Source organism: Heptranchias perlo, chromosome 5 (assembly GCF_035084215.1).
Source record: "Heptranchias perlo isolate sHepPer1 chromosome 5, sHepPer1.hap1, whole genome shotgun sequence".
In the NCBI taxonomy this organism is placed as follows: domain Eukaryota; kingdom Metazoa; phylum Chordata; class Chondrichthyes; order Hexanchiformes; family Hexanchidae; genus Heptranchias; species Heptranchias perlo.
The window spans coordinates 111,813,018-111,826,675 of NC_090329.1; the positions used below are offsets into that span (position 1 = coordinate 111,813,018).

The 13,658-nt window shown below is 44.6% G+C and overlaps 1 protein-coding gene across 1 annotated transcript in view; it reads left to right on the plus strand.

Annotated features, from left to right (window-relative positions):
- Window positions 1-12,172, plus strand: part of si:ch73-242m19.1 (uncharacterized) — a 139,937-nt gene extending 127,765 nt beyond the window's left edge. The window contains exons 38-41 of the mRNA XM_067985017.1: window positions 673-793; window positions 5,580-5,645; window positions 6,843-6,991; window positions 11,843-12,172. Of these exons, the coding sequence (XP_067841118.1) occupies window positions 673-793; window positions 5,580-5,645; window positions 6,843-6,991; window positions 11,843-11,923 (417 nt within the window). The 3' untranslated portion in view covers window positions 11,924-12,172. The remainder of the gene's footprint in view (window positions 1-672; window positions 794-5,579; window positions 5,646-6,842; window positions 6,992-11,842) is intronic.
- Window positions 12,173-13,658: the final 1,486 nt, after the last annotated feature.

Below are 13,658 nucleotides of genomic sequence, written 5' to 3' on the forward strand. Positions count from 1 at the left end.
TTGGACTGGGGGGAGGTGTACAGTGGTGTTCCCCAGGGGTCGGTAATAGGACCACTGTTTTTCTTGATATATATTAATGATTTGGACCTGGGTGTATAATTTCATAATTTGCAGATGGTACAAAAATTGGAAGTGTAGTGAACAGTGAGGAGGATAGTGATAGACTTCAAGAGGACATAGACAGGCTGGTGGAATGGATGGACACGCGGCAGATGAAATTTAACGCAGAGAAATGCAAAGTGATACATGTCGGTAGGAAGAATGAGGCAAGGCAATATAAATACTTATCCAGTTCCCTTTTGAATCTGCCTCCACCATTGCCTTGGGCAGTGCATTCCAGATTCTAACCACTCGCTGTGTAAAAAAAAAGTTTTTCCTCATTCACCTTTGGTTCTTCTGCCAATCACCTTAAATCTATATCCTCTGGTTCTTTACCCTTCCGCCAATGGGAACAGTTTCTCTGTCTAGACCCTTCTCAATGTTCTCACCCAATGTCTAGACATTGCTACTGTCTGTTGCTCAATGTAATGTTATGAAGTTAGCAAAGCATTGTTAGCTTAAACCTTGCAATACCCCCTGCTTCCTTGGATACCTTTGTATGAGATACTGGTTGAGAATCTTCCTGTCAGCAGCATTACTCTGCAATGTAACCTGTTTTCTGTCCTTGGTTAGGTACGCTGTCAGCTGTCCCATGAGCGCAACTTGAAACTAGATGCCTTCCAGCGGGTCGATGAATTGCAAAGCCAGATGTATGACTTTGAGGCTGCTTTGTCTCTAAGAAGCACTGCTGCAGGTAAAGCAAATATGTTGTCCAACTACTTATTATAATTTATAAAGAGTGTTTTATTTCTCTGCATTTTCTATATATATCACTAAGTTTCGCATTTGCATGTCAGACCAGAAGATATATTTCCCTGTAAATTTAGATGGCTAATGTCGTTATGCCTGTAATACCTGTAAACATTCGTCACGCATAGCCATATTCCCCACACTCTCAGTTTAGCATATAACTAAATCACAGGCAGCACAGTAACACAGCATGTTGGAACTCCAACAAAGTGATTAGACACAGGCTTTCGTCTGTAATGTCCCCCTATAGCTACCTGCAATGGCTTCTCTTCCCGCTCCCACACCGTTACCTCTGGAACACCTCGGTAACACCGCCGTCTCCGCACCGCCTCAGCTCACCTGCTGCTGAAACCCTGTGTCTAGACTCGACTATGCCAATGCTCTCTTGGCCGGCGAAAACTCTTACCCGTATCCTAACTCGCATTAAGTCCCGTTCACCCATCACCCATTTGCTTGTTGACCTACGTTGGCCCCCAGTCCGGAAACACCTTGATTTTAAAAATTCTTATCCTTGTTTTCAAAGCCCTCCATGGTCTCGTCCCTCCCTATCTCTGTGATCTCCTCCAGCCCAACAACCCTCCAAGATGTCTGCGCTCCTCCCATTCTGGCCCCTTGCTCATCCACGATTTTCATTCCTCCACGATTGATGTCCATGCCTTCAGCTGCCTAGGGCCTAAGCTCTGGAATTCCCTTCATAAACCTCTCCTCCTCTCTACTCTCTGTCCTCCTTTTAAGACGCGCCTTAAAACCTATCTTTTTGACCAAGCTTTTAGTCACCTGTTCTAATATCTGCTTACGTGGCTCAGTGTCAAATTTTGTTTGATAATCGCTCCTGTGAAGCACCGTGGGACATTTACAATGCTAAAGGCACTATATAAATGCAAGTTGTTGTTGTTATTGTCACAGGGAATATGAGCAACATTAGTCAATCCCCAGTACATAGATGCACTGATGCATTGCTTGCCAGGGCAAACACCTTCTTCACTTTTTATATGCTTCACAGCCTGCAGGTTGTGGATGACTTTGGCTAATTCAAGGATTAAGCTCAGTTGGTAAGACGATACCCCGTCTGTCGGTTCAGGTGGATGTTGGGATGATCAGATGGATATAGACCAGTTAGCCTAACATCTGTTGTGGGGAAAATGCTGGAGTCTATAATTAAGGATAGGGTGACTGAACACCTCGAGAATTTTCAGTTAATCAGAGAGAGCCAGCATCGATTTGTGAAAGGTAGGTCGTGCCTGACAAACCTGATTGAATTTTTGAAGAGGTGACTAAAGTAGTGGACAGGGGAATGCCAATGGATGTTATTTATATGGACTTCCAGAAGGCATTTGATGAGGTCCCACATAAGAAACTGTTAGCTAAGATAGAAGCCCATGGAATCGAGGGAAAAGTACGGACTTGGTTAGGAAGTTGGCTGAGCGAAAGGCGACAGAGAGTAGGGATAATGGGTAGCTACTCACATTGGCAGGATGTGACTAGTGGAGTCCCGCAGGGATCTGTCTTGGGGCCTCAATTATTCACAATATTTATTAACGACTTAGATGAAGGCATAGAAAGTCTCATATCTAAGTTTGCCAATGTCACGAAGATTGGTGGCATTGTAAGCAGTGTAGATTAAAACATAAAATTACAAAGCGATATTAATAGATTAGGTGAATGGGCAAAACTGTGGCAAATGGAATTCAGTGTAGACAAATGTGAGGTCATCCACTTTGGATCAAAAAAGGATAGAACAGGGTACTTTCTAAATGGTAAAAAGTTAAAAACAGTGGATGTCCAAAGGGACTTAGGGGTTCAGGTACATAGATCATTGAAGTGTCATGAACAGGTGCAGAAAATAATCAAGAAGACTAATGGAATGCTGGCCTTTATATCTAGAGGACTGGAGTACAAGGGGGCAGGAGTTATGCTGCAGCTATACTAAACCCTGGTTAGACCACACCTGGAGTACTGTGAGCAGTTCTGGGCACCGCACCTTCGGAAGGACATATTGGCCTTGGAGGGAGTGCAGCGTAGGTTTACTAGAATGATACCCGGACTTCAAGGGTTAAGTTGCGAGGAGAGATTACACAAATTGGGGTTGTATTCTCTGGCGATTCGAAGGTTAAGGGGTGATCTGATCGAAGTTTATAAGATATTAAGGGGAACAGATAGGATGGATAGAGAGAAACTATTTCCGCTGGTTGGGGATTCTAGGAGTAGGGGGCACAGTCTAAAAATTAGAGCCAGACCTTTCAGGAGCAAGATTAGAAAACATTTCTACACACAAAGGGTGGTGGAAGTTTGGAACTCTCTTCCGCAAATGGCAGTTGATACTAGCTCAATTGCTAAATTTAAATGTGAGATAGATAGCTTTTTGGTAGCCAAAGGTATTAAGGGATATGGGCCAAAGGCGGGTATATGGAATTAGATCACAGATCAGCCATGATCTTATCAAATGGTGGAGCAGGCACGAGGGGCTGAATGGCCTACTCCTGTTCCTATGTTCCTATAAACCATCTTCAACCAGAAGTGTCGAGTGGATGATCCATCTCAACCTCCTCCCGATATCCCCACCATCACAGAAGCCAGTCTTCAGCCAATTCGAATCACTCCACATGATATCAAGAAACGGCTGAGTGCACTGGATACAGCAAAGGCTATGGGCCCGACTACATCCCAGCTGTAGTGCTGAAGACTTATGCTCCAGAACTAGCCGTGCCTCTAGCCAAAATGTTCCAGTATAGCTACAACACTGGCATCTACCCGACAATGTGGAAAATTGTCCAGGTATGTCCTGTCCACAAAAAGCAGGACAAATCCAATCCGGCCAATTACAGCCCCATCAGTCTACTCTCAATCATCAGCAAAGTGATGGAAGGTGTCGTCGACAGTGCTATCAAGCGGCACTTACTCACCAATAACCTGCTCACCGATGCTCAGATTGGGTTCCACCAGGACCACTCGGCTCCAGACCTCATTACAGCCTTGGTCCAAACATGGACAAAAGAGCTGAATTCCAGAGGTGAGGTGAGAGTGACTGCCCTTGATATCAAGGCCGCATTTGACCGAGTGTGGCATCAAGGAGCCCCAGTAAAATTGAAGTCAATGGGAATCAGGGGGAAAACTTTCCAGTGGCTGGAGTCATACCTAGCACAAAGGAAGATGGTAGTGGTTGTTGGAGGCCAATCATCTCAGCCCCAGGACATTGCTGCAGGAGTTCCTCAGGGCAGTGTCCTAGGCCCAACCATCTTTAGCTGCTTCATCAATGACCTTCCCTCCATCATAAGGTCAGAAATGGGGATGTTCGCTGATGATTGCAGTGTTCAGTTCCATTCACAACCCCTCAGATAATGAAGTAGTCCGTGCTCACATGCAGCAAGACCTGGACAACATCCAGGCTTGGGCTGATAAGTGGCAAGTAACATTCGTGCCAGACAAGTGCCAGGCAATGACCATCTCCAACAAGAGAGCATCTAACCACCTCCCCTTGACATTCAACGGCATTACCATCGCCGAATCCCCCACCATCAACATCCTGGGGGTCGCCATTGACCAGAAACTTAACTGGACGAACGACATAAATACTGTGGCTACAAGAGAAGATCAGAGGCTGGGTATTCTGTGGCGAGTGACTCACCTCCTGACTCCGCAAATCCTTTCCACCACCTACAAGGCACCAGTCAGGAGTGTGATGGAATACTCTCCACTTGCCTGGATGAGTGCAGCTCCAACAACACTCGAAGCTCGACACCATCCAGGAGAAAGCAGCCCGCTCGATTGGCACCCCATCCACCACCCTAAGCATTCACTCCCTCCATCACCGGCGCACCGTGGCTGCAGTGTGTACCATCCACAGGATGCACTGCAGCAACTCGCCAAGGCTTCTTCAACAGCACCTCCCAAACCCACGACCTCTACCACCCAAGGACAAGGGCAGCAGGCACATGGGAACACCACCATCTGCACGTTCCCCTCCAAGTCACGCACCATCTCAACTTGGAAATATATCGCCGTTCCTTCATCGTCGCTGGGTCAAAATCCTGGAACTCCCTTCCCAACAGCACTGTGGGAGAACCTTCACCACACAGACTGCAGCAGTTCAAGAAGGCGGCTCACCACCACCTTCTCAAGGGCAATTATGGATGGGCAATAAATGCCGGCCTTGCCAGCGACGCCCACATCCCATGAACGAATTAAAAAGTCAGCTCTTAAATCTTTTTTAAAAATTCATTCTGGGGAAATGAGCGCCGGCATTTATTGCCCATTCTGACCAGGTTTGATGCAATTGAGTGGGTGGCTTGGCCACTTCAGGGGGCAGTTAAGAGTCAACCACATTAGTCAGGGACTGAACCCATATATAGCCCAAACCTGGTAGGAACGGCAGGTTTCCTTCGCTAACGGTCATCAGTGAATTAGTTTGGTTTTTATGACAATCCAACAGCTTTTATGGTCCCTTTTGCTGGTGCCAGTTTTTTTTAATGTCCAGATTTTATAAACTGAATTAAAATTCTCAAACTGCCACAGTGGGATTTGAACTCACATTCTCTGGATTATTAGTCCAGCCTCTGGATTACTAGTCCCGTAAAATAACCACGACATTACCATACCCGGTAACTTCTTTGCAAAATTCAAAATCCAATCGCTTTTGCTTCTCTTTATTGCCTTTCTGGATCTCAGTGTAATCTTAGTTTACTCCATCATTTGGAATTGTAATATTTTTCTTCTTAAAAAAAACTATACAGGTGCCATGAAGAAATCACCGTCATCTCTCGCTCGCAGCGCAGGCAGCTTCAGAAATATTTTACCAGGTATCGACATTTAAAAATAAATCTTTACCTGAAATCTTTTAGTTAAGTGTTTTTCCTTGCTCGATCTGGTCATGAGTAATGAAATAGATCAGGTAGATTAGCTAAATGTGGATGAACACCATGGGAGTAGTGACCACAATATGATAAGGGTTAATATCCAACTGGAAAGGGAAAATGTCAGTACAAAAATCTAGAACATGAGATTGGATTAGGGCAGATTTTGGACTTTAGCTGAGGTGAGGTGGAAGGATAAATTGGCACACAAGACTGTACAGTAACAGTGGAATTTTAAAAATTGCAAAAGGTACAGAAAAGGTATATTCCATTCAAAAAGAAAACCTACTAGTAGCTTTATGATGCCAGGAATAAGTAAAGAAGTTAGAAACCAATCATAGAATCATTGAAATGTGACAGCATGGAAGGAGGCCATTCGGCCTATCAAGTCCGTGCCAGCTCTATGCAAGAGCAATCCAGTTAGTCCCACTCCCCGCCCTATCCCCATAGCCCTTCAAATTTTTTCCTTTCAAGTACTTATCCAATTCCCTTTTGAAAACCACGATTGAATTGAAGTTGAAGAAAGAAATTGAAGAGCCCCAAAAGAATAATAATGAAAAAAATAAAGAATATGAGAAAATAAGAAAAGAGGTTAAGAGCATAATTTGAAAAGCTAAGAGGGAGAGAACAAAATTCCAAAAACATTAAGAGGCACAGTAAATATTTTAGAAGTATGTCAGTTATAAGAGAATTGTTAAAATGGAGCTGGGACCCGAGAGGAAAGGATTGTCAATTTGCAGATGATCAATAAGTGGCAGAGGGATTTAATGTCAACATTCAAGATTAGACTGGAAAAGGGAATTAAGTCAGTTGGGAACAAAGAGGCTAAATGTGGTTAGGACTATTTGCTTGTGTGGGTAGTAAACGCCAACATGGACTGGTTGGGCCGAATGGCCTGTTACCGTGTTGTAACTTCTAACTATTTTCATTGAAAGCCATTCATTTGTACTCAGGGTTTCTGTATTGGTCTATTTAATATTGTATTCCTTGTAATACTGTAACACAGAATGTGATTTATACTTGTTATTATATTACAAGTGTGATGGTGCAGCTGGAAACAGTTTGGTAACCCCGGGTCCAGCTCTATTTGGTAGATTCTGGATATAATGACTGTACAAATACTTGTGTACCTCTCTTACCTAGGCACTGGATTACTGACTCACTTGCGAACCCACTCCTCACTAACTGTTTCCAGGGACCATTATCAGCACTGTTTGACCAATGACCCAAAGACCACTGATGCCAGTGGAACTACGATTGGTGGAGGAAGAAGGATACAAAGGCCAAAAACAGTGAGTAGCAAATACGTAACAAAGGCTTATCATTCCATTTTTGATTCTGAAATTATAGGCTGGTCCATTTTTACATTTTTCGCTCAGATGTAACCTTCATGTCAATAAATTTTAAAACCTTTTCAGCTGAAACAACAGTGGATATTGGAAGTTTATTGATCTTTCTGCGCAGATCTAATAAATTAATCCCCAAAACTGACTGCCATTATCTGCACAGAAGGGTCCAGTGACAGGAGAAAAGTACTGAGGTGTATTCTGATTTACTGTATACTGCTGTCTTCAGATATGCAGGTCAACTTTGATCATCATAACCAGGCAAGACCAACCCATTCATATAGTTTGAAATCAGTAAATAACACGTAAAGGCTTTATGTTTTGGCTGCAGCATGTAGTGATCATTCAAGCAAACAGCAAGGTGTGCAGTTGGATGTTTGCAAAGTACATCCTAGCGAACAAGAGACTACAAAATAGTTCTGACAAAAGACACGTAGAAGTTTGGTTATAAGGCATACATCGTGACCTAGCTTCATTTTTTTTGTGTGAATTGAACGTTTAAGCTTGAAGCTCAATTTAAACTATAAAATTTATATTGAATTGAAGATCAGGATGTAGTTTCCTCTTTGGGCGCAATCGGGAAATTGTGCTCAAAATTGCGCTGGTTTGGTTACAGTTCAAGTTTCTGCTAAAATGCATTTTAAAAAATTCGTTCATGGGATGTGGGCGTCGCTGGCGAGGCCGGCATTTATTGCCCATCCCTAATTGCCCTTGAGAAGGTGGTGGTGAGCCGCCTTCTTGAACCGCTGCAGTCCGTATGGTGAAGGTTCTCCCACAGTGCTGTTAGGAAGGGAGTTCCAGGATTTTGACCCAGCGACGATGAAGGAACGGCAATATATTTCCAAGTCAGGATGGTGTGTGACTTGGAGGGGAACGTACAGGTGGTGGTGTTCCCTTGTACCTGCTGCCCTTGTCCTTCTAGGTGGTAGAGGTCTCGGGTTTGGGAGGTGCTGTCGAAGAAGCCTTGGCGAGTTGCTGTAGTGCATCCTGTGGATGGTACACACTGCAGCCACTGTGCGCCGGTAGTGAAGGGAGTGAATGTTTAGTGTGGTGGATGGGGTGCCAATCAAGCGGGCTGCGTTGTCCTGGATGGTGTCGAGCTTCTTGAGTGTTGTTGGAGCTGCACTCATCCAGGCAAGTGGAGAGTATTCCATCACACTCCTGACTTGTGCCTTGTAGATGGTGGAAAGGCTTTGGGGAGTCAGGAGGTGAGTCACTCACCGCAGAATACCCAGCCTCTGACCTGGTCTTGTAGCCACAGTATTTATATGGCTGGTCCAGTTAAGTTTCCGGTCAATGGTGACCCCCAGGATGTTGATGGTGGGGGATTCGGCGATGGTAATGCCATTGAATGTCAAGGGGAGGTGGTTAGACTCTCTCTTGTTGGAGATGGTCCTTGTCTGGCGCGAATGTTACTTGCCACTTATGAGCCCAAGCATGGATGTTGTCCAGGACTTGCTGCATGTAGGCTCGGACTGCATCATTATTTGAGGGGTTGCAAATGGAGCAGAACACTGAGCAATCATCAGCGATCATCCTCGTTTCTGACCTTATGATGGAGGGAAGGTCATTGATGAAGCAGCTGAAGATGGTTGGGCCTAGGACACTGCCCTGAGGAACTCTTGCAGCAATGCCCTGGGGCTGAGATGATTGGCCTCCAACAACCACGACCATCTTCCTTTGTGCTAGGTATGACTCCAGCCACTGGAGAGTTTTCCCCCTGATTCCCATTGACTTCAATTTTACTAGGGTTCCTTGGTGCCACACTCGGTCAAATGCTGCCTTGATGTCAAAGGCAGTCACTCTCGCCTCACCTCTGGAATTCAGCTCTTTTGTCCATGTTTGGACCAAGGCTGTAATGAGATCTGGAGCCGAGTGGTCCTGGCGGAACCCAAACTGAGCATCGGAGAGCAGGTTATTGGTGAGTAAGTGCCGCTTGATAGCACTGTCGACGACACCTTCCATCACTTTGTTGATGATTGAGAGTAGACTGATGGGGCGGTAATTGGCCGGATTGTATTTGTCCTGCTTTTTGTGGACAGGACATACCTGGGCAATTTTCCACATTGTCGGGTAGATGCCAGTGTTGTAGCTGTACTGGAACAGCTTGGCTAGAGGCGCAGCTAGTTCTGGAGCACAAGACTTCAGCACGACAGGCCGGGATGTTGTCGGGGCCCATAGCCTTTGCCGTATCCAGTGCACTCAGCCATTTCTTGATATCACGTGGAGTGAATCGAATTGGCTGAAGACTGGCTTCTGTGGTGGTGGGGATATCGGGAGGAGGCCGAGATGGATCATCCACTCGGCACTTCTGGCTGAAGATGGTTGCAAACGCTTCAGCCTTGTCTTTTGCACTCACGTGCTGGACTCCGCCATCATTGAGAATGGGGATGTTTGCAGAGCCTCCTCCTCCCGTTAGTTGTTTAATTGTCCACCACCATTCACGACTGGATGTGGCAGGACTGCAGAGCTTTGATCTGATCCGTTGGTTGTGGAATTGCTTAGTTCTGTCTATAGCATGTTGCTTCCGCTGTTTAGCATGCATTTAGTCCTGAGTTGTAGCTTCACCAGGTTGGTACCTCATTGTTAGGTACGTTTGGTGCTGCTCCTGGCATGCTCTTCTACACTCCTCATTGAACCAGGGTTGATCCCCTGGTAATGGTAGAGTGAGGAATACGCCAGGCCATGAGGTTACAGATTGTGCTGGAATATAATTCTGCTGCTGCTGATGGCCCCCAGTGCCTCATAGATGCCCAGTTTTGAGCTGCTAGATCTGTTCTGAATCTATCCCATTTAGCACGGTGGTAGTGCCACACAACACGTTGGATGGTGTCCTTAGTGCGAAGACGGGACTTCGTCTCCACGAGGACTGTGCGGTGGTCACTCCTACCAATACTGTCATGGACAGATGCATTTGCGACAGGTAGATTGGTGAGGACGAGGTCAAGTAAGTTTTTCCCTCGTGTTGGTTCGCTCACCACCTGCCGCAGGCCCAGTCTGGCAGCTGTGCCCTTCAGGACTCGGCCAACTTGGTCAGTAGTGGTGCTATCGAGCCACTCTTGGTGATGGACATTGAAGTCCCTCAACCAGAGTACATTCTGTGCCCTTGCTACCCTCAGTGCTTCCTCCAAGTGGTGTTCAACATGTTCATACAGCTGAAAATGGGTTTATCACCAAAAATAAGCATTTTTAAATGGAGGAGGACTGATTCATCAGCTGAGGGAGGGCGGTAGGTGGTAATCAGCAGGAGGTTTCCTTGCCCATGTTTGACCTGATGCCATGAGATTTCATGGGGTCCAGAGTCAATGTTGAGGACTCCCAGGGCCACTCCCTCCTGACTGTATATCACTCTTGTCGGTCTGTCCTGCCGGTGGGACAAGACATACCCAGGGATGGTGATGGAAGAGTCTGGGACGTTGGCTGAAAGGAATGATTCTGTGAGTATGACTATGTCAGGCTGTCACAAACGTAAAATCTTCCATGAACCAGTGCAAACAGGCCGTGTAATAGAACGTAATCATTTTTTTTCTTTGCACTAAAAATATTTATTGATGTATTTAAAAGAGTGCAGTTTTGTTAATGCAGCTGAAAATGGGTTTATCACCAAAAATAAGCATTTTTAAATGAGTATCTTGTCTGCCACCTGTGAGTAACCTGATTTTAAAATCACTGGAAATGACTTTTTCATTGGTGTACACAAGTCAGTTTTTTAGTAAATTAAATATTTTTTGATAAGTAAAAACTTTTAAAACGTGCTTACTAGTGCCTGTGTGCCTAGGACAATGAGCGCAATTTGAAGAGCCTTCCCGAACCAACGCATTGGGCGGAAACTCGCATTGTCGACCGGGGAGAGGGGGGTCGTGGTCAGATTTTGTGGGCAGGGCCTGATCCGGGTGAATTGAATCTTAAACCAGCATAAAAGATTGCAGAAAACCCTAAAGTAAGTGGGTTTGGGTATAACTCATTTATGTTTAAAATTCCCCAATCTTTTGCACTGGTTCAGCAGATTGCACTAGATTCTGGGTGCAAAACTAGTGGAAATCAGCAGAAATTCTACCCCCCCCGCCCCCCAGGTCATCCAAAATGGATCCAATTTGAGTTCTACAGCAGCCAACCAGTTCGTGATCTTAAACAGACTCTCAGTACATATGTATCACTTATTGAAATTATATATATAATGCTGTTGCTGTACTCCCAAAAAAGTCATTAACCTTTATATGGATTAATAAAAATTGTTGCTCTCAAGTTTGTAGGGTTTCCACCAGTCTGGAAATACTAGCTGGAACATTCACTGCAATGGGATTCATTGCAATCAGGCAGTGGAAACCCCCATTCAGAGCAGTCTACAACAATCCACTCCAGTTTTCTATACAGTAGATCAGTTACCTCTTCATTGTCAATTAGGAATGAGTCCTAGCTTTTCCAATGAATAACATAAAAATTGAGCACAAGTTATATTTCTCATCCCGTCCATAGAGAAAAAGTAGAGGACCTGTACTGTTCTTGTAGACCATGAAACACATATTGGGGGACGAGATGTCAAATAGCATAATTAATGAGTAGCCACTCCAGGTACTCAGTCTTCAGACCTACATGTGACTCCATTATGTCCCACACTACATAAGTGACTCTTGAATAGCTCCAGGGCAACAAAAACTACCGTGCCCACATCTCAGGGCAAATCACAAGTGGATATCAAGACATCCTCTGAAGATGTGCATAATGTCAAATGGCATGCTACACAAGTTTTAGTATGGTCTGACAAATTTTGTTTTGTGTGACATTTCTTAAAAAAAGGTACCAAGCAGACTACGCAACAAGGTGGTGGAAGCACTATTGCCAGAACTGGAGGGACCAAGTCATCAAAATCTTTCCTAGAGCTGCAAGACTTCCGATTAAATCAGAAATAATTGGGAGAGATGACAGGGAGACAAGTTGCACAGACAATCCAAAAATGAAAGCAGAAAAGCCAGAGGGAAAAAAAATGTGAAACTATGTTCACTGCAGTCCATTAATTTTTAATGAAATGTTTGAACACTTGAAGAACAGTTTTTAAAATCATGTAATTATGTTTGACCAATTCCAGATGAGATTTTTTTTTGTGATAAAAGTTCACCATTGAATTGATCCAAAGTTTGTTTGCTTTTTTTTGTTTGGAGAGGAAGGAGGTGGTGTGGGAGTTCTGGCTGCTTCAACATTGTGAAGACAGTCTTGTTTTTGCAATGCAGCTGGAGCAGGAGCCCAGAATACTCTAGACACCAAGCAGACTCTCCAAAAACTATGTGGAAAGCTGCTGGGACAGAGGCTTATAGGATGACGATAAGCACAGATAGATAAACCATTAAATCAGCTAAATTGCCACTGACACCAGCAGGAATGGAATGAGTCATCTGCATAAGACTGCAGCAGGGGTTACAACTTTTTAGTTCCCGTCAAACTAATTTGTTTGAAAAAAACCTGTCTCCTACACATTGTTAACCATCCATTTTTCTTACCCTCGTTCCCTTTCAACTCCAATGTCCTAAATGCACAGGCTTGTACTCGGGTTTGGTGCCACAGGCAACACCAGATCTATGTTAAAGGATGGCTACTCTTTATGTTTGAACCTGGACAGTGTTGTCAGGGTACTAAACCACAGGGACATCAATAGAGCCCAATCTTGTTCTCACCCAACACACACAGCCATCAAAACAGCAAACTATTTACAGTTCCCTCTGTCTCATTAGACCGAAAAAAGACGATTTGTGGTGCTTGAGAGTAGTGATAAGAACATAAGTAGGAGCAAGAATAGGCCATCTGGCCCCTCGAGCTTGCTCCACCATGCAACAAGATCATGGCGGATCTACCTCAATGCCATTTTCCTGCACAATCCCCATATCGCGATGCCTTTATTATCTAGAAATCTTTCAATCTCTGTTTTGAATGTACTCAATGACTCTCTCAGCCCTCTGGGGTAGACAATTCCAAAGATTCACAACCCTCTAAGTGAAGATATTTCTCCTCATCTCAGTCCTAAATGGCCTACCCCTTATTCTGAGATGGTGACCCCCCCACCCAGTTCTAGACACCCCAGCCAGGGGAAATATCTACCCTGTCAAGCCCTGTAAGAATTTTGTATGTGTCAAATGAGATCACCTCATTCTTCTAAACTCGAGAATACAGGCAGAATTGAGACTCTCTCTCCTCATACAAAAATCCCACCATCCCAGGAATCAGTCTGGTGAACCTTTGTTGCACTCCCTCTATGGCAAGTATATCCTCTCTTCAGTAAGACCAAAATTGTACATAATAATCCAGGTACGGTCTCACCAAGGCCCTATATAATTGCAGTACGTCATAGTTTACTTCTGTACTCAAATATGGTAATAAAGGCCAACATTTGCCTTCCTAATTACTTGGCGCACTTGCCCATTAGCTTTCAGTGACTCAAGGACCCAGGTCCCTTTGAAAATCAACATTTCCCACTCACCAGTTTAAACAATACTCTGCATTTGTTTTTCCTACCAAAGTGGGTAAGTTCACATTTTTCCACATTATATTTCATCTGCCAAGTTCTTGCCCACTCACTTAGCCAGTCTATAGCCCCTTGAAGCCTCTCTGCATTCTCCTCACA